The sequence below is a fragment of the Erithacus rubecula genome (assembly GCF_903797595.1).
Source record: "Erithacus rubecula genome assembly, chromosome: 2".
NCBI lineage: Eukaryota > Metazoa > Chordata > Aves > Passeriformes > Muscicapidae > Erithacus > Erithacus rubecula.
In genome coordinates this window covers 89,882,947-89,905,156 of record NC_136685.1, presented here as the reverse complement: position 1 = coordinate 89,905,156, position 22,210 = coordinate 89,882,947, and the positions used below count along the sequence as shown (strand labels likewise).

General features: G+C 35.5%; 1 protein-coding gene across 3 annotated transcripts in view; it reads left to right on the top strand.

The window, feature by feature from the left end:
- The window catches only part of USH2A (usherin), a 363,259-nt gene that overhangs the window by 51,354 nt on the left and 289,695 nt on the right, over window positions 1-22,210 (top strand). For all 3 annotated transcript variants that reach the window (XM_079297512.1, XM_079297514.1, XM_079297513.1), the window contains 4 exons: window positions 6,844-7,039; window positions 10,274-10,915; window positions 16,263-16,446; window positions 21,500-21,663. In XM_079297512.1, the coding sequence (XP_079153638.1) occupies window positions 6,844-7,039; window positions 10,274-10,915; window positions 16,263-16,446; window positions 21,500-21,663 (1,186 nt within the window). The remainder of the gene's footprint in view (window positions 1-6,843; window positions 7,040-10,273; window positions 10,916-16,262; window positions 16,447-21,499; window positions 21,664-22,210) is intronic.

Genomic DNA, 22,210 nt, shown 5'->3' with positions numbered 1-22,210 from the left:
AGCTATATTTTACTGTAGAGGATGTTGTTCAGAGTTGCAAAGACTTAATTTTCTTCTGTCAAGGTGGCAACTATATTGTCTCATCAAGAAAACTCTAAGGCAAGAAAATGAACAAATTGTTAGTTACTGTTTTCTCTGAAGTCACATGAAAGCAAATTCCTGTGCTACTGAGTAACTATCTGAACAGACTTCAGATAGTAACTCAGTAAGTGCAAGTTACTTCAGAAAGGTGAAATCTGCACACTCCCTAAACATGGTTTAAAAAAAATTATAGACATATATATGCATAAAATGAAAATATTTCTGTTTTCACTTCTGAGTTAATTCTTTTATCCAAAGTTAGAATGAGCATTTCCATTTTCATTTATCCACCTACATGGATTTCAACCCGTTTATTGTGATTGACAATAAATAAATAATGGAATATGTGTTGGAAGGGAAAGAACATAGGTTAAAACACTTAATTAAGGGTATTTCAGTCAACAGATATACCAAAGAGAATAAGGAATGTAAAAGGTGCAAATGTGTCAATGAAAAATATTGTGCATAGTGGAGTCCATAAAAAATCAAGTTATCAAACACTGTGTGTATTCTGAATCCTGGGTTTCCCTTAATGGAAGGCCTTTAACCTTATTGCTAAAATTATGGAAAATGAGCTTTTTTTTAATATTCAGTAATCCTATGGCTGTATTTCGGATGGATTCTGTAAAGTGGAAATGCTGGTTTTCTGTGAGAGTTTATTTGTGGGATTGGGTCCACTCCCACCCCTTGGAGTGTTGTGGGCAGAGGGTAAATGCCTCATTTTATGTTTTGAGCAGAAGTAGTAGGAAGCTACTGACTTTTGAAAGTCATCATATGTGATGACAAGCAGAGATATCAGGGGAGTGCAAAGGAACTTCATTATTGCTGCTTATTCAATTTTCAGTTCCCAAAGCCAGCATGCTGAGAATACTCTCAGGTATTTGGTGTCAGACCATTAACCTATGTGTGTGAGCCTGCACACTGTACCATTCTCATTTCCTAAACTGGAGAAAAGGAAAAGAAAATAAAAGTCCTCAACCTCCTTGTTCCCCCTTCCTGAGACTGCAGACAACTGGATGCTGAGGTCCTTGCCAGATTTGCATCAAGTAAGAAGGCAGTGAGAAATATATGATTAGCATTTATATCAGCAGGGCAGAACGTTGAGACTGGTACCAATCAATTGCAAAATTGGTGGTGGCAGAATGAACAGAAAGAATTTCTTGCCAGACCTAAATATACCTCCAAGTCTTGAAATGCCCTGAAACTTGCAGTGGGTCAAGGGAAGATGCTGCCGCTGTGGTAGAGAGTAAATAATTGAAATTAGTAATGACTTGGCCAATTATAAAATGCTATTTTTTGTCAGGTGTTTTGGGCTTCAAAATCAGAAGTTATCTTTGGAGAAAGAAATTTCAGATGTCAGCTTTATTTGTTTTATTTAGTAAGATTCAGCCTCATAATGCATTTATTGTCCAGAATTGGAGAGACTTTCTAATTCTGTTTTTGACACTGTTGCTTCTGTTACAGACACCAAAGAATGGCAATTTGAAATTACAAGCATATCCAAAGGGAAGGAGTTGATTTAAACTTTTGGAAAGCTTAGGCAAATGATTTTTCCAGCAAATTGCATTTTATAATACAAGTGTACATATGGGCAACAAGAGTTTAAACAGTCAGAAGTTATATTTCTGATGCTATGATATGTACATGTTCAATGTCTACTAGGTGAGTGCTATGGCTAAAGTTTGCTGTACTTTAATTAACAATTAAGGCAATTCTTTGGAATATCTCACCCTTTGTCCTGGGTGCTTAAATCTCTTTTTGTGCCTGTCAGTCTAGTGACAGGACATTGGAAGTGTTGCTGAACAGGCTTCACTTTGAATTTGTCATTCTAGATGGAACGTGTTAAAGTGTCCCCCAGTTAAAGAGTGGTATCTCAAGAGTCTAAAGTAGGTGAACTGCTCAGTATACCTAAAATTCAGAAACATTAAGTAGTTATGGATGAGTCTGCAGCTGTGGTTGATGCAGGAGAAGGTTGCTGGCATATCTTTTTTAACTGTTTAGGCTCTGGGATTTAGGAATAATGTGTATTTTGTACGTAAATTATAAATGACACAAGGGATATATGTGAACTCAGCATCAGTGATTTTTCTGTATCAAATGACAATTGCAGTTATGAGGTCCCAAGACACACCACCACTTGGTAGTAATGCTCAGCCAGGTTCATTTTCAGAGTGAACCATCCAGACAGATATTTTCCATCAGTGATTTAGTACCAAGATGGGCATGTTAATACACAGGCTGTTTGTGTCTGCTGACTGTTTGGGTCAGAACCAGGCTTCTCAGGCATAAGTAACAGGAGCACAGATTGCTTTCTGCTCTTCAATAACCAGTACTGGTTATAGAAAATGGAAATATTTTTCTTTAAATGGCAGATAACATTTGAATCGGGGAAGGGGGAAATTTTCAGTAATATCTCCAGTGAACATCTGGTGAAATTCAAGTTGATAAAGCCTTTAAATATTCATTGCTATCAATATTTTCAACGATACCATGGTTTCCAGAGTAAGCTAGATTTACAGAAATAATAACAATAATAACAAAAATAGCCCCTTTCCTTTGTAATTCACTTGGATTTTTATACAGTTATTGAAAGGGTTGGTTCTCCCCATTTTGATGAAGATTACAATGTTATAGCATGTGGTACACCTGTTTCTGCAGCATTATAAACATTTATCAGCTTGCTCAGCTTCTTTGAAACAGTATTCATTGCCAAGCATTTCACAGATTATTTTGGTACTTCTGTGTCTGTATAGAGAACTTAAAGATATTGTTTTTCTGTGTTTCTCATTTTTAGATCAAATTCTCCCCAGATTAAGCCCAAATATTCTTTTTACAGGGAGATCTGCAAATGGTTTTATTGGGTGGTTCTTGGATGAAATTTAAAGTTTTTAGTTGGCCACATATTTCTCCCTCATTTGAAGAGTTACGTTTATTCTTCAAGCATAATTTTTTTTTACCCTGTTGTGATTAAGTTTGGGGATGTACATTTTCTGCAAGTGCATGTGATGAAAATTACTGCTTCTTGTAGTAGCTTGACACAAAATTATGCTGGAGATCCTGGTGTTCTTTGCTTCTTTTAGCACTTAATAATCTACATGTTTCACTTGTGGCAACTTTACTTACAATTAGCCATGGGTTTCTAGACATTCAGGATCAGAACAGCTCTGCTGTATGAAATGAGACTAATCTAGCACAGTATCTTCTCTGATTACAAGAAGCATGATCCTGCTGTGATGTGCTTTTCTGGATTTAACTTATTTATAGGTTTAGGGCTACCTGAGCTCAACTCAGGATTTTCATCCAAGTAGCCACATGTTTGGTGTCCACATATGGAATTAATCTAACTAAATTTTTTAATCAAGTAATCCCTTTAAGTTTACTTTCTTAGAATTTCCTGGGTGTTCTATCATATAACTTGAGGAAAAAAAAGAGTATTCATTTTTTAAGACACTCATGATTTTGTGCTATATGTTCCCTTCAATTTGGTTCTTTATTTCCAAACTGTAAAGTCTTTAGTCTCTTCTCCTTTGTATATTTGCTTATTCTACTCATTCTGTAACCTCTTTTCTTTTAGGGAAGATAACCAGATATACAAAATTTGTAAAATGTTGATACAAAACAGATTTTTATGACAGAACGAGATTTCCTGTGTAATTTTAAGCTCTTTTATTGATAATCACAGAATTCCTATTGCCTTTTTAGCTGCTTCAGAGCTTCCAAATGACTTGTAGGGGAAATGGAGCAGCTTTAACAGTTTCTTTCTTGAGTGGTAATAGCTAATTTTGGAATATCACTGGATACCTGTAGTCAGTGTTGGTTTTCTCCAGGCATTAGGTTTGTACTTTTTGATGTAGAAATTAATTTGACTTTTTGATCATCTATTTGTTTCAGTGTATGTGATGTATTCTTATTCTATTCTTATTCTATTCTTATTCTATTCTATTTGAATTTGGGTCAGTGTATGTGATAGATTAAGATGTTGCTAACTTAAAGAAATGCAGTATGTTACCATGTAGCATGATTTTCCTTTGAGAAAAAATACCAATCATTTCTAAGATATCATTTTAATTTCTAATATAATGTGAAATAATGATACAAAAAAGCCTACTAGAATGTAGATTTCAGAAACTTGCCTACAGCTTTTTAAGGAGATGTAGTTTTATTCCTCTTTTTCTGGTGTTGATTTAAGCAATTTTTAACTATTTCAGTAGTTTTACATTTAGTTTCATCTAGAGCTTTAGTTTTATGTGTAGTCACTTTTCAACACATGAGATTTTGCTGAAGTATTTTTCTTCTGACTTCTTTGGTTTTCAATCAGTCTTAAAAATAATTTCTGACATGGAAAGGTAGCACCTCTCTCAGAGTGCAGAGCTGTGGAAGACTTCCTTTGCAATCTCTGCTGTGGTTCTCTTTCCTGAATGCTACACATAATCAAAAAGGCATTAGTTGGTCATCTCTCCTCAAAGCAGAGTTGTTTTCAGTGCTATATCTAGTCAGTCATGACTTTGGATAAATCTTGGTACCCCTGGGAATAGAAATTCCACATCCCCTCTGGATAGCCTGTTACTGATGCTGCACTTCTCTTTTAGTGAAAAGTTCCAATGCCCCCTCTGAATCTAATAATTGTACTACTTAGTTATTTCTTGACCTGATTCTCTGGCAGTCTTCCTTTGTTTCTGACATTAATTTTTTTTCCCTTCATGCTTTAGGCATGTTGCTTGTTAAATGCTCATTTATGTATTGCCTTATTCTACTTTTAAAATTTGGTGGTGGTTATCCTCTCTTATTTATCTATCCTATTTTGATCTTTCTTTCACTTATTGAAGATTACATTTTGCATGCAATGCTTTCCTTCCTGTGGTAGCTTTTGGATTAACTTCAAAATTCTTTTGGGTATGAGTTGAGTGTTATTGTGTAACCTGTGTATGCTGCAATCAGTAGGACAAAAATGTTTCTTTTGCAGTTAGGCATTAATTGGGTATTTTTCTTCATTTAGGATTAAACTCAGTTGCTTTTCACATGTAAGTTCTCTGATGAATGGCTGGGATGCATGACTGAGTCTCTTATAATACACTAAATATCTAGATCAAATCCAGTCTAGAAAGGAATTGACTTGAAAATCCTTGTTGCTGTTTTCTGCCTTTGTGGTTTTTTAACTCTTCTCATACCTGCTGTTGTCCTTCCTTTTAAATATCTACATCTTCCTGAAAAATAAGGCTGATAGATCTCTAGATCTATCTAATTGATCTCTATCAAGAAGTCATATTAAAGAGATTTTAAGGACTACAGAATCCTCTCATGAAGAAAGGGTAGGAGTATATGCTTCTATTCAATATTTCCTGCACTGAGAATTTGCTATCAGATTTTGAAATACTCTATTTTGTATTAACAAAGCTTAGAGCTTCATTTTAGATTTGAGGGTGTGATGATAGTATTTAAGTGGAACTTCCCAGCAGCTTTGTCTCTTCTGTTGTTTCAGCTTAGCTTGAGTCATGGATTAAAGATGAAAAAGGCAACAGTTAAGAGAAATTCTTGTTTCAAAAGAGAGAGAAATTTTTGTTTGTTAGCTAATTAAAAGCAAAGTACATTGGACTATAGTTGTTGATGTCGTAGATGAGTACTGGTTTTGAATTACTGTATTTTTTCATATTTGTAAATATTTGCACTGAAAAAAATATGCTGACCCAAAGAAAATTCCTTGTAACACAGCTTCTTTATTTCTGCATTTCCCAGAACACTTCAGTTTAAAATCTTGGTTTTGTTCCTTAATCATGAATCCCAAACCTTTTGTCAATTCCCATCTCTGTGTTGCTGTGACTCCCTGTGATTATTTTTGTGTTGTGCATTGACCAATGTTTTTGTTTCTCCATCCATGTGCTGTTTGTTGCTCTTTCCCTGTGGTTGGTTTCCCCACCATACTGGGACGTGATGAATGTAGAGATTGGGATTTTTCCCTGGCTTTCAGAGGTCTGAAATTGAGGTAGCTTTTCAGGAGACCTTTAATCTTGCACCAGACACAAGACTCGTACTCCCAGATCATGGTCCAGACATGGACAATAGCAGAGGATGTGTCAGCCCCTTCTGAACAGCAATGCTGCATGTTTAGGGAGAGGTGAGGGACCTTTGCATACCCCCATGGAAATGGAATGGTTTGGATCCCAGCTGAACCAAGAAAAGAGGGAGAAGATTTCAGTTATTGAGGTGTTGGATCACATCCTTCAGTAAAGGGAGAGGAAATGTACCTTGGATGAGTAATCAGAAAGGAAAACCTTCAATTTTGCTTCATTCTTATTTAACTAACATTTTCACTGAAATAAATAAGCATATGGGCAGAGCAAAAAATGCAAAACTTGACCTTTGAAGATGATAATTCTTTATGGTAACTGTGATTCAAAAAAGTATTCATTTTAATAGAAGTCACCATATCTACAATGCAATTTTGTAAATATTCTTTGCAGGTTCTCTCTCCAGATGGTAAATATGGCCACATTGTTTGTTCACTTCTTTTTCCATTCTGTTTTGAAAGAACAGGACTCCTAAACTCTATTTAAAAGTCAAATAATTGCACTCTGTTCAATATTTCTCTTTTTTCCTCTCTCTCAACGAATTAAAAAAATGCTCACAGGCTTTTTTTTTTTTTTTTTTTTCTGCTCCATTTAAAATTTTCTCCTCCCCAACTCATACTCCCATTCTTGTTGCTAATGAATGTATCATCTAAAAATAGATATGTTCATCATTCTATAATATTTTGTATCTTTCTAGATTGGAGGCCAGTGTAATTGTAAGAGACATGTGTCTGGCAGACAATGCAATCAGTGCCAGGAAGGATTCTACAATCTGCAACAGTCAAACCCTGATGGCTGCAGTCCCTGTAACTGTAATACCTCTGGGACAGTCAATGGAGATATTACCTGTCACCAAAATTCAGGACAGTGCAAGTGCAAAGCAAATGTTATTGGTATGTGTAATGCAAGATTTCAGAGCCATTTTTCTTGTTTTCTCTGGAAATAAAACACACTTGGTGTCTAAATGGAAAGTGTAGAAAGCTTCTTTGCTGAAGGTAGATTGCAAAAATGAATGAAATTAACTGTTGAAAAATTATTAATTTAATAATTCCATCAAACTACAGCTTCAAGCTTAGTTTAATCAACCCTTTAGAAGTTTCTTTACGGCACAGCTACGTTAGCTTACATAGCTCCATACTAATAAGTCACAGAAATAATGTAATTTGCTTACTCTGTAGATGTTCCTTTCAGAAAATTAGCACTTTTTCAACGTGTTTTGTACTTAATAAGTTCTAAGCAAATCGTTTCCATGCTAGTTTTCTTAATAGACCAAAATAAATGGATTTTTCTCTCAAAATATTCTGTGCTACAGGGTCCTTTGTGATAAATCTATCAATTTTTTTCTATTATATTTCTTTGAACTGTTCCTATGAAATGCAAAATAAGTCAACATAATTCCACAGATCATGTACATAGCTAGGGTTAGTTATCAAGGGCCACATAATTTTAATTTTGTAATTCAATGCCAAGCTGATTATAATAAACTGCTACCTTCTGTGTTATTTATCATTTTTTTTACAAGACGTGCTTTTTTGTTTGTTACTCCCACAGGTATTTTTCAGAAATTAGATTTGATTATAGCAATTTATTACTTCCAGCATATTTGAGGGGAGCCACAGCCACATAAGGACAAAATTTATCAAGTGCCCAAAATACACAGTATATATAATACACTTTGAAATGTTGATGTATGGGAATATTATGCAAGGAGAATTTCCTGATAAAGTGAGCCTTGCATGGTAACTGTACATGTCTCAGACTATACATATGTCTCAAAAAGAAAAATTCCTCTTCTGCTTTGTTATTAACAGAATTAGTAATCTATTTTTTCTTCACTCTAACCAGAGTCTGGGTTGCATTAATAATGTTCAAGTGCATATTAATATATTTGATATTCTATATACCCTCACTTGTGAATGTTGACTCATTTGTAATGTCTTTGTTGCTTTTGGAAAGTAGAAGAAAGAAGAAAATACAGAATAACAACAAATAATGAAAATAGCTCTAAACAGGTTGAAGCCTGAATAGTTTCAGTCCTTTTTCCTGTGGAATGCTGTGTTTTTCATACAATGAAAAGAGTGCTAAGAGTAGAAAATGTCTGTGCATCTTAAACCCTTTCTTTCCCTTCAAGAAAAAGGATTTAAGAGCATTCCTAATTATATATTCTTTGCCCACATTTTACATTTGAATGTGTGAAAATACTTCTTAACTTGGTGGAAGTTTGGCACACAAAAAATGCACAGTCTGGTTTTCATGTGTTTGGTTATCTACATTTTCTCCCCTTGATGAAAACATTAAGAATTAGTTTTATTTTCACAGAAATAATTGTTAAAAAAAAAAAAAAAGGTGTGGATCTATGCTTTCTGTACTTATCTGTAGCTATGATAGGGGGCTGTAGTTATGCAAGAGTGTGTTTGGATAAAAACCTAATTCTTTCCAGACTAGATTATCTTTTTTATTTTCCAAACCAATTGTAAATAAGCTTCTGTACATTGAAATGTGTGCAGCAAACTTTACCAGGGAACTTTCCTCTTTGGATTTCTAAATTGGATTTTAGAGCAATCTTTCTGTTGCCATTTTATCTATTTAAACAAACATGATAACAGAAAAATGCAACTACTGACTGCAATGTTATGAAACATGAACTGTTAGAGTTAACACAACTGTTAAATCTTACTAATGATTCTATCACCAGTAAAATACATTAGCACCAATAATTTTATTAAAGTAGGTCATTCATCTAGAATAAAAAGGTAGAAGAATGTGAATTAAATGCCAAGCATGCTAACTCCCCTGTACTTGTTAACATTGAATGTGATGCCCTGTAGGCCTTCCTCAGTATCGTTAGGAATAGATTACCTGTCAGGAATATGTATGGCATATTCAAATAAGCACTGCACATATTTTTAAAACTGATATGATATGAATCCATGTAGACCAATTTTAATAGTTCAAAATGAGTCATAATTCTTGTTAACAATACAGTTATTTTTAAAATTTGCAGCAATAGTGGTCCTTTTTTATTTTCCTTATTGAAATTAAATGATATGCCTTAGGTGAGTCATTCATCACTGTTAAAGGAACTTGCCTTCTGTTGGAGTTTTTGAGTTTTTATCCACATATATAATGCATTCCCTACCATTTTTAGGTTTTTTTTTTCTGCACATAAGTTGCTAGATATATTTTTGTATGTTTTTTTTTTAATTATGGTAATATTTTGCTAGAAGATTGTATTTATATTTTCCTATATGAAACAATTAAGTCATAGCTTCATAGTGAAGGATTTTCCCACTGCAAGGGAAAAATACATAACTGAATTTGCATTTTTCGTATAATAATCTAGTTTGCTTTCTTGTAATGTACATTTTATAAACTAACATATAAATGCCATCCCTTGGGGCAGGGATAAAGCAAGCATTGACTTTGAAAACAAAGCTAATAAAACTACAGGATGAAGCATGAAGAAAACAGTTTATATTTTAATGTACTACAGGAGTTAACTAAATCATACATTTAGATAAAAATATTTCATTTTGGATTATGGAAAACATTTACTGCTTTCAGAAAAGGCTAACAATAAAGACTAACAAAAATGCAATCAATAATTAAACTGAAGTATGGTGTTAAGGAAATAATTTGTTATACTTAGTCTAACTTGTGCTGTCCTAGTGTATATTTAATGTTTTTAATACAATATATAAATCTATTATCAGAACAGCTTGTGAGCTCAGTGCAATTCTGTGCGTATTGCAGTTCTACAGAATAGGGTGAAGAGTTCACATAGGCATTGATTGTGCAACAGGTGCTGTTCTGGGGGACAAAGAGATTAATTCTTCTTTGTCTTAGAAATGCTACAAAGAATCTCTTGCAGAAGTATCTTAAATTGTACTGAGAGGCCAGCAGAAATGCATTGCTTCTGAAACAAATTGGAAAAGTAAACAGATTTTTGGGATGCCACAGTTATTCAATTGATTTGTGCAGCCTCGTCACCCCTGTTAATTATGCTGGTGAAGAATATCAGTCTTCCCTTTGTTTTTATTTCATGTGTAGTATACTCGCCCCTTTTAAAAATGAAATTCATAGCTTTTAAGATTTTTTTTTAAAATTAATTCCTTTTCTCTTTCCAGGTCTGAGGTGCGATAGTTGCAATTTTGGATTTAAAGCCCTCAGATATTCTAATGAAGATGGATGTGAGCCTTGTTGGTGCAACAGCCACGGCTCAGTGAGCCAATTCTGCAACCCTCTCTCCGGGCAGTGCAATTGTAAAGATCGAGTGAAAGGGCTTCTCTGTGACACCTGCGTGGACAACTTTTATGGGCTGGATGTAACTGGTTGTAAGGCTTGTGAATGTGATGCTGTGGGGTCGATTTCGGGAACCGTGTGCGACGCCAGGACGGGGCAATGCGTGTGTAAACCAAATTTCGGGGGCCGGCGCTGCGACCAGTGCCTGGATGGGTACCACAGGGTGCAGAGGGGACCCTCCTTCCTTTGCCTGCCATGCAACTGCCAGAGGGCAGGCACGGTGAACGGCTCTGTGCTTTGTGACAAATCCACGGGACAGTGTCCTTGCAAGGCTGGTGTGACTGGCCTGCAGTGCAGCCAGTGCATGCTGCAGATGTACAACCTCAGCGGGAGCAGCGCCCGCGGCTGCCAGCCCTGCGACTGCGACACCCGGGGCACCTTGGCAGGAACAGCCTGCGACCACCTTTCTGGGCAGTGTGTCTGTCTGCCTCAGCGCCAGGGGAGGAGGTGTGAGGAGTGTAAACCAGGTAAGGAATTAGAAACAATTTGATGTAGTAAGTTTCCTCTGTTTGTTATAATTTTCTACAGTTTTTAATATGTGTTTAGACAGCTTCAGGTCTCTGACATATAATTGTATTTCTTCCTAACTCTGTGAGTGAAAAGAAAGCATTATTTTCCTAATCACCATCTAATATTTATTCTATTTCCAGATGTTATATAATTTGTATTATTTCTGCAGTTTCAACATGTCTAAAATAAGGTTAGGCTGCTTCTATATATCGAGAAAGTACACTAATAATTGTGTCCCAATCCCTGAATAAGAAGTAAATTGGCATAATCTAATGAACAGCAGCTATCCTCATAATGAAAAATGTGGGTTTGGAAGGCAGAATGCATGCTCTTCAGGAAGGGCATTTCATACATAAAGCTGAGCATGGCAGGAGGCACAGAGAGGGTTGCTTAAACTTTGATGAGGCTGGCAAACATGCCACTTAGAAAGCATTCACCTGCCTTGCTATGTTGGGGTTGTGCTGGCTTGCAGAAGGACTGCTTACAGTTTGGCCCTACAAGTAGGTGATTCTTGCAGTTTGCTACATGCTTGTTCCAGATTTTGTGCCATTTTTGGAAACAGAGTTTAAAAGTTCATTGTAAGTGGGAAGCTCTGTAGTTATATTTCAATGTTTTTGTTTTGAAATGTAGGTGGGTAAATTGAAACTATAGGTAATGTTAACCTACCCTCCATCATAATATTAAGTAGATAGATTTAGTTCAAGTTAAATACATATGCAATTTATTCAAGTAGCAGGTCACATTAAAAGGTACATTATAGCTCCATTGGTTTTAATATGCCATTCAATAATTTGAACAGAGGTTAAAAATGCTGCTTAACCTCCATTAAGTATTTTTAAAAATGCTTTCATTTAAATTATTTTAGGTACATATACTAATAAATAAGGCAGCATTCTGTTTTTCTTAGTTCTTCCTCCAGTGCTGTTTGACCTGCTAACCCTGTGCAGCAGCCACTTAATCAGACATTGGCAGAGGAGTGATGTCAAGGCTCCCCGAGTCAGTGACCGCCCTTGTCCTTGGAAAAGAAAGGCCAGGCTTTATGCAGAACTAAATGGTTTAAAAAGGTTTAATTGATAGTGTGAGCAGGCTGGTTTGTAGAGAAGCTTACATGGCACTCAGAGGAATAGTCCCACAATAGTTCCTACTAAAAAGAGAAATAATTGTAAAAAGTTTTTATTTAAATATTATTTTAAAATTTTCCAACTAGTAGCTATAAGCATGTATATGCTGAGAATTGAGCTCTCTGCTGCAGGTGAAAGTGCAAATTCTTATCTTTGTAAAAGCACTGTATTGCTCTTAGGAGAGCACAGTGAGCTGTGCTATTTTCACTGTTTTAGTGAGAGCTCATTTAGATGTTTAATATTTATAACTTTTATATAAATATTCTTTGTTAATATGTGCCAAAAGAGCCTTTTCTCGCAAACAGGGAAGAGTATAAATAGTCTTCCATATAGAAATATAGAAGATTTTAATTGGTTTCAAGTACTGTAAACGTGTCCTAAGACTTTGTCTTAAGTCAAATATAAGAAAACATACTCCTGATGTATACCAAAATGTACTCCAAGTGTATATGTAGTCAACACAGCCTAATTAAGGCACACACATTAGTTAATACTGGCAGCCCTGGAAACATAGTGAGGATTTCTGCATCTGTTGGGACATTTCAAGTCTACGACAGAAGTTAAGTGGCATTTGAAATAGTGTCCCAGTGTAGCATATCTTTTATGTGCTTTAATAAAATCTGAGAAGGTTCCAAAAGTTACCAAAATCTTAATGCAGGAGAGTTGCCCATTGAGAAAAGGACAAACTGGTTGTAGCTTTTGGAAATTGCTTTCTAAGGAGATTGTTTTTCTGAAAGCTCTTTTTGGCACATTCAGCCATGTGTTTCATCTGTTAGGGTGTATCCATGACCTCCTGTTTTCCAATTTGTTTCCAAACAAGTAGCATTTTGGTAGATTGGTGTACATTTATTTTTTCTTTAATCAAATGGTGTATGCAGAGAGAGGAATGCTTGATTCTAGGATGAAACAAAATGAAAGAGCAGTTTTACCTTAAACAGAAACTTACTTTAGAGATGTCCTAGGCTGCAGTGGTTGAAGCACAGGTTCTCTTCAGCCCCCAAATTGCTGAGCCCCTTTCTGGAGCTGTGTTGCTGACTGGGATTTGTCACACAAATCCTATTCAACACAAGTCTTGGATCTTGTTACAAGACCAGCAAAGCTGTAAAAAAGGTGTTTTGTTTTGTAAGTTCTTTTCTCCATAACCACAGGTTTGCATAGAATTCTACATAGTATGCATGCATAGTATGGAAAAGATGTAAAATAACATGTAGGATATGTGTCTGGGCACCAGTACTGGGGGTTTGTGCACATACTACCTCTCTTGGCAAGAATAATGTGAATTATCTTGTGACAACTTTGCTGCTGTGCATTTTGAAGCCCAGCCTGTGGCTAAAAAATGAACATTACTGCCAGAGATGGTAAGCAGGTAAAAGTGCTAAGGAATTGGTCATGTATTCCTTCTCTATAAGGGGAGAAATGCTAAGAAAAAAATTCCATTAAAAAAAGAAACTGAATACTTTGCTGTGACTTTCATTCTTCCTTTTGAGAAGTGTGTTTGATTGACAAATGTGATCAGTTATGGTTCAATTGGAAAAAAATCTGAAAAAGAATATCTTAATACTAGTTACATACATAGATCTCAGAGAGATTTGCAGTGGCTGTCTTAAAATTGGAAATTGGCTCTATTATACAACAGTGGATCCTTCATAAAGCAACTTTTATGAGCCCTTCTAACCTTGCTGTAAATTAAGCTTGCATTAAGTTGTTACTGTTTCCTAGGTGGAGTCAAATTCTACATGATGAAAGTAAATAATAATGATTATGACAAACAGTATGAATTTGTAATCTTGTATTTCTTCTTTTTCTTCTACATTTGATCATGGTAATTTACTTACAAATTAGTTGGGGGAAGAAATTTTTTGCATTTTCCATTCCTTCACTTTTAAAAGAATGTTTTGTCTTTGCCTGCTGCTTCTGGGGAAAAAAAGTAATTGTGGTATTGTCCAGAAACTTTTAGAGTGTTTCTAAAAGATTATAATAAAGAATATCCTACCAAATTCTTCCCTGCTTTACAGTGGTTTAGGCAGTGTGGCTGTAGGAGAGTCAGGATCTTTAACACTAAGGTATAGATTAAAATTAGTGATTTCACTTCTATGATAAAAGCAGTATAGAATGTAATAATTGATCCTGCTCAGGGAAAATGAATTTATTTTCTAGAGATGTGTTTATTTGTCCATTATAGACTTCTCTTAGATGTTATTTTATATGAAAGAATCATAGGATCATAGTTCTATGCAAAATTTCAAATAGACAAGGGTCTGATCTGAGTGCTTATCATTTACTGCAGCTATAAAGTGGGTCCTGAAGAAGTGCTTGAGTGACCTTCTGCATGATTCCAAGGCCTAAACTTGTTTCCAAGCTTCCTGTGAGGTTCTTCGAGTGGAGCTGTTCATTGTGCTCAGGAGTGACATTGCTGGGAAATGCTCTCCTCTATTTATGCACAGGATGGGCCCTGCAGAGCACAGAGAAGTGCAGCAGGAGATAATACATGCTGCCTCACTAATAACTTCAGGCTATTTGCTCTCTGTGCTGCCTCAGTTCGGGGCCTCTCTGGAATAAAGTGCCAACAGCGTGGTTTTTTATGATGTGAATGTATGTTAACTGGAGACTGATATCACTTCACTGTCCACTTGAGATTTATCTCACCCAGGACCAGAGGCTAAACTTGAACAAAGATTTGAGCAGTAAAATTCTAATGTTTTCAATTTGTTTAGTTCCTCTGCTATTTGGATATGAGCTCACAGTGCAGCACTGCTGCAAAGACAGAGAATACCACCCTAGGGGTGTATATATAGAGCTATCTCTTGTAAGACAAATAATAAGGCCTTGGGCAATATGACATGTTACAATATAATTTCGGGCTCCTTATTATAAAGCAGGACATCAGGAAGTTATTGGACAGCAAAAAATATTCAGTAGCTGAGAACATGACTAAGAAACTACTGATTGAACTTGATCTGGAGAGAGGGCAAGTGTCTGAGAAGCCTGTGCAAATGCTGCATATCTCTGTAGCAGCTGAAATTTTTCTATTGAAGTTGTACAATAATAACTAATAGCAACCATCTAAGGGAGATAGAAACTCATCAATGGCCCTATTTTACAATTCATGTTGCGAGATAGGTACTTGTTGTCTTGTGTCTCTTAATACTGTGGCATCAGGAGGCTTTGCAGAGCTCTCATGCATTGTTACATTTTTAATAAACTGTACCACTCCAGTGGGAGAAGAGGAAAAATAAAGAGAGGTGCAACTTGTGTGAAAAAAAACAGTGAAACGTTTATTAATAATTAGGTAAAAATAGGAAATGTTTTTGAAACGTATGCAATTATATTTTTACCAGTGTGCCATTAGTTGAATTGTCTCCTGATCAGAAAGAAATTATTAAGAATGAAATAAGTCCATCCATAGTGTAATAGATTATGTAAGTGGAACAGCATCATTAAGAGAATGTATGTAAAAGTTCTTTTGTTAGGAACTTCTGGTGAGGTTGTGAATAAGGGGTAAATTCTTGAGTGACCAGATTAGAGCTGTATAAACCGTATCTAATTGCATTTATCAGTAATAGTTAAATATCAGCATAAATAAAAATTACTTGTGAGGGCAATAGAATGAAAGATAGCATAGCATAAGAATACCCAATATGCTGTGGGGAATGTGAAATGAATGCTCAAATTCATAATTGGAAATAATACAGGAACAGGACAGGATTCAGGGGGAAAGCTTCTTCATACCAGATCAGTAACTTTCTTTTATCCATTTATTAATTTCTGTCAAAGCATTTGTGTAGGTTACAAGCTCTATGTTAAGAAGGAGTAAAATATAAGTATGAACCTAGAAATGCTCATCAGATGTAGTTTTTCCAAAGAAACATTATCTTGTTTCAAGGATTAAGTCAACCACTGGTTGAAAAAAGTTGAGACATTCTTAAGAAGATATGTGCATTTCTTATGGTTTGCAGCTGGCCATTTTCAGAGCTGAGATCTCAGACTAGAATGGACAAATATATCTTCTTTGCATGTTATTTTTTGTTTCTACAGCTTGTGGTGCATTCATGAGTACTGCTCACATCCTTGGGTCTTTACTTTCCCCACAGACATATTAATGTCCTTCCCCTATTTTGCATTTGCTCTGGCTAGGAGTCTGAAGAGAGATAACAAACATTCTCAAAATCCTTTTCTTTTTCAGGTTTCTATTTTTCTCCATCCAGCATCACTGGCTGTCTGCCATGCCTGTGCCACATAACTGGTTCTGTGAATCAGATCTGTGATAAACTCACTGGCCAATGTCATTGCCAAGATGCCTCTGTAACAGGACAGACATGTGAACGTTGCAAAGAACTTTATTTTGGATTTGACTCTGTCACAGGGAGGTGAGTGTTTCTTTTTTTACAGGTCACTTATAGCCACCTTGTTACATTTTTCTCATGGCTCAGTCAATGGTTTAGTGACAATGGAAAGATGTGTTCTAGTTACATTAATACTTCTGTGAGTTCATGTGTGCACTCTGGTTTACATGTGACACATTACACAATACCCTGTGCTCCCATAAGCTGAAGGAAATAGAAATTTTGCCATGGATATAAGTAGAAAAAGTATGAAAGGTGCATAAGGCTAAGTTACAGCATTTTGTTAATAGTTTCCCTATGTTTTCTCTGCATCTTCAGCAAGGTGTGTTGTTTTCTCAGGTGTTAAACATTGACTATTAAATGCAGGTAATTTGCCATTCTTACAACTGATGAATGCTATTGGAGATTTCAGGAAGATTTAGTGGGGGGTGGTGGGGAGGGAAAGGGAAAACTACAGATATCTCTGACTTCCCAAATTCCTTGTTTTGTAGCAATATTTTGTTACAAATATTCAGTGCACCTTTACTCTTAAGAACTTGTTTTTCTGAAGCTGTGTATTATTTTTTAACATTTTGTTATGTGCCACAGGGTAAATTGTATTTCTAATGTAGTCTGGGGTCTTTAGGTACATTGAAGTTTTATGGATTCCCTGGATTATAAGAGCAAAACCTATCTGCATAGTGCACTGTTATTTCAACTATTACTCTATCTTTTTTTTTTCTGGGATCATCTTTCTTGCCTAGTCCTCCCACTCTCAATTTCCTTTTAAAATATTGTCCAGAAAGATTGCACAGCTCTTATGCTATGTTATTTTCATGCAGACTGATGGTGTTAAATTGTTTTATTTGGTATTTTTGCCTTTTAAAAAAGTTAACCCACATACCACAGGCAAAAGCAAAATCTGTACAACATTTCCCTCCCTCTGCTCCTCTCCCCTAGCTAGTGTGGGGTAGACATGCTTTTAGGCAGTGATTAGCAATGTCATCCTGCATATATTTGACATTATTCTGCAGATTTTTCACTTTAACTTTTATGTTACTGTCACTCATTAGGAGATTTTTTAGATTATTTTTTACTGTTTCGGGTCACTGAGGCATCTGCTAATAGCCATAAAGTAATCTGTAGGAATAAGGGCTTCCTATTTTCACTTCCTTTAATTTCTAATGGTGAGAAATAAAGTCTGAGTAATAAAGTTCCCTTTGAAATATATTTTCCTCATTATTAATGATACCTTTTTTTTTTTTTTTTAGTTACTTGGAATAGATCCTTCCCTCACCCCTCAGTTTTAGCACATTTGTGCTAAGCAATAGCTTTTCTGAACTAGATACTGGCTTTCAAGTGCCTGCATTTTAACCTGTCTTTTGAAATTGAAAATGTGGAAATATAAATTACCTAGATCCAGACCTTGTTTAAACATAGAAAGTTTTTAGAATTCTGGAATTTGAATCTAAGTTGGCTTTAATGCCTTAATACTAGTTAATCCTCATGGCAGTATTGAAGACTACTCTGGTTGTACATTAACATGATTAACTTATTTTGCATTTTCTTGGCTCTCTTTTCATTGTTGTCTTCTTGGGTGATGTACCTCTGTTCCTCAGGCAGAAACTTTAATTCACTGAAAATGATAGTGCAGGTCTTTATTTGTTAATCTATTTTATTCCATTTCTTTAACTGTTAATATCTTCATAAAAAGAGTAATATGCTTTTTCTTTGTCCATAAAGTTGCCAGGTCATTTAAGCCATCCTTGTTCCAAGTGTCTTTTAAGGACAGAAAAGGATGTGAGCTATCTGTAGTTGCAAAGACATATCTGTCTTTGCACAGTAGCACAAAAGAAGCAGAAGCTGTGATACACAGAGATTGTGAGTCTTTAAAATTCTCCCACTCTGAATGTATATGTGAGCTGATTTATTTTGTGGTGTTTTTGAGATGAAACAGGAACTCCATATTCTTTAATGCATTTCAGGTTATGAAACAGGAAAAATTTCTTGGCAATTAATGAATTAGAAATACTGAGTGTTTGCAGCAGTCTGAGCAGATTTGTAATGGTTGTGAGCATCTATACACATTTGAAATGCTTTACCTCTGTATTGTTTACTATAATGAACTGGTCAATGAACATCACAAATTGTTTATCTATTTATATATATATCTTGACAGATTACTGTTTATGAAATCCATTTAGCAAGTGAGGTTTTCCCATAAGGATGAAAAATGAAGATTTTAAACAGATTGCTGGAGAGGCTCTAACTGCACCTAGAGAGTCAATGTAATAAAGGTTTCTTTATATTAATATTACAAAAACCATTTATCCTCAGAAAATCAATATCACAATTCATCTTGGCATGGCATTTCTCTTTCCATGTTTTAAGTCTGTTTTCCTTGATTATATATAATTCTGTTTTAATAAAACTCAAATATATTTGACTCAGAGTACCTTGAAAAAGTAGCGTTTTGCAAGAACACTGCAAATATTTCTCACATGATTAAAAGTTACTTATCTCTTAAAAGAATTTGTTATTTTTTTGAAAATTCTTAATTGACTGAATCCTTAATCCTATCTCAAAAGCATGAACTATGCCTAACAACAAATCCAGTTCTATTTTTTTGCAGTTTAAGAACATAATGCATATGATTACACTGAAATAATGTGTAATGACTTTGGAGCAGAATATGGTGGAATATCTGCTTGTTTTTGCAGGATCAGGACCCTCATTTCATATAGGTGAAGGCAGAAAGCCTACACCTTTCCTAGAAGAAAAATGCAGCAAGCAGAAAGGAGCAGCCCCACCCTGCTAGGCTGAGAAATGTCATTGTGACTGCATGGGTGTTGAGTTTGATTGTCATGTGTGTATGATAATCCAAACTAGAATAATCAGGAAACCTTGTTCATAAGAGGTGCAGTAATATACAGGAACAATAAGAGAAGTTTCTCATTGTTTATCAAGAAACTTTTGTTAATAACCCTCCCCTACTAAATAATCAGCATGAAATGAAATTATAAAATAATAATAAAATACTGTCTTACAGAGCAAATAAATTTTTTTTGTAACTAAACTGGGTTTTTAATTAAAATACTCAAAACCACCCCTTTATTTAAAAGCGAATTTGGATGCACTGTCTGTGGATGAAAAGACTTTTGAAAAAATTGCCCTTTTCTCTTGACTGTAAAAGAGAGCAAACTACAGTATAGTGGTTTCCAAGAGAGAATGTATTTTATTTATTCTCAAAAGGATATTAGTCCATAAAACAAATTTGCAGCTTATTTTGCAGCTTTAGCTTTTATCAGCCTTTTTAAGGGTGTTGAGTGATTCCCCAGGAGATCACACAGCACGAGCTGCTGTGGAGTAAAGGAACTCTAATACAGAGAGCTCTGTGATAGGCAGAAAATGTATGTGAAGAGTTTCCTTAAGCTTGTTTAAAAATCTGTCACATTTAATGCTTGTTTTGCTGATTATTGACCTGAATTTTAGTGTCCTAATGTGAAAATAGTTTCCACCTTCCCCTTCTCTCTCTCTTGCCTTAAAAAGCTGATACCTAAACCATAATTGAACTCCCTTTTATTTTTTTTATTTTTTTCTGCTTTCTTGAAGGTAGGAGATACAGATGTGATGGTGGTGACTGGGAAGATGGCAAAATAACTTGTTTTTAAAGGCACCACCATGTATTTCCTTGGGTCTGGTGAAACTGGCCGAGGAAAGATAAGCCAAATATAAATTGGCTCTTGTTTAGTCTTAGAGTTAGCAGAACAGCAGGACTGCTTTGGACTTCTCTGGTATCTTATTCTTCTTTTTGCTGTTTCATCACCTTGGGACCTGGCATCTTGAGTAATTTAAAATTCCCTTGAGGCTGATGTTGGTTTTGCCTGAGAATTAGAGTTTTCTTGCTCAGGAGAAGGGAGGGGAAGTGCAGACTTCCCAGTATGTTTTAGCTGCAAAGTACCTTCCCACCTGTTTCCCAGACCATGGTTTATCAGAGCTTTTTAATCTGCAGCAATTAAAATATACTGAAATTAGAATCTGAAGTATGAAGTTTTATTTGCCATTGTTGACTTTGTTAAGAGTAATAATGGCAGTTTGTATTGCAAGGAGTAGCATGTTTGTGTTTGTGGTAGTTTGCTTTGCTTTATTTCTGGTGTGTTCAAACTCTTTGAATATTTGTACAATCTTACATCAGTATCCATGCTATGAGTGTCAGTGGGGAAATAGTGTATCAGGTGAAGAGCAAGTTGATCACAAGAGGTTTCACATGCAAAAGCCAAAGTGTAAATTAATCCTGAAAGTATTCTACTGCTGCCAGAGAGATTTACAGAATTGAAGTGTGGCATCTGTATGATATTAGTGCTTTTAAATTTTTCGTTCTTTTTAATTTCAAAGTAATTTCCTTGTGCATTGAATTAATTGTTCACTGCAGTTATTTCAAATTTTGTTCAGGCTGCAAAGCAATTGTGCTTTCTGCTATAATATTAGTATTTCTGCTGTTTTGTTTCCTGTCACTGTTTTAACCTGAGGTTTTTTTTATCCCTGTTTTGGTCACCATTAATTCTCCTTTATTCACAGCAGATTATTGTTTTCAACATTAAGTTGCCTTTGTGGGCAAGAAATTATTAATTGATTTATTTTTTCCAACTAAAGCCTAATATTCCCTGTGGTAAAAGGTTGCCTGTTTTGTTCAGAAACCTCTTCAGCTGGTCACATTTGTATTACTGAACTCTGCAGCTCTCAAGAAAGGCTGTGTGAGTAAGGATACAGGACTGAGTGCATAATGTGGTTATTACCAAACATTATTATCCAGTTTGTGTATGGATCAATATATATAAAAGCTCTTTAATTCTAAGCCATTTTTATATAAATTAGAATATTATTCTGGCAGCAAAGTATTTCTTTTTATAGTGGGCACCTTTTTTGTGAGGTTTTTTTTTTTAATCAGACTAATAGATTTTCTGCTCTGTTTCAGACTACTGAACTGTTTATGATGTTTTAATTATGTTGCCCAAGAATCTTTTAAACAAAACCCTACTGTGCTTAACTGAAGTGTTGATGTGTGTTGATGACTTATTTGATTTGTTTTTGTTTATAGATGTCAGCACTGTAATTGTCATCCTGCAGGAGCCATTAGTGGGACTTGTCATCTTGTTACTGGACAATGTGTTTGTAAACAATTTGTAACTGGCTTGAAATGTGACAACTGTGTTCCCGATGCCAGTAATTTGGATGTCCACAACCTCTTTGGCTGCAGTAAAAGTAAGTGGATGTTAGGTCTTAAAAGCATGTCTTTCAAATTAAAGTTTTTAATTGATTTAGTGAGCGTTGGATTAGGTCAGCAGTAATAAAACTGGGGCTTATTCCCTCCCCACCCCCAAATGTAAGGTCAGTGAAGTTCAGGTGATTTTTACTGTATCTCAGGATTGTTTTCTGGGGAGATGTATAGAATCCTTTGTGTCATACACACCTTAGGCTTGTAGTTTAACCCGGGGAGACCTGACAACCCATAGTTTTGTTGCAGATTTTCTTTGTAGTGACCAATCCAGAGTTCACCTTTTAGTCACAGGAATCCAACAACATTTGTACAAATTACACCTTAGCCCACTTTTCTGCCACTGACAGGAGGCAGGACACCTGCCTGCAGAAGGTCTGAACAGAAGGTCTGTTGAAAACCTAATCCTGGTGATTAATTCCAGATATTCTTTTCAGTGCTCAGCTTTGCCTTTCTTCTCTTGGGACATGTTTTCAGTTTGTGAAAATATGTGATTTGATGTAATAGAGCATCATAAATTGGCATGTGAGGTGG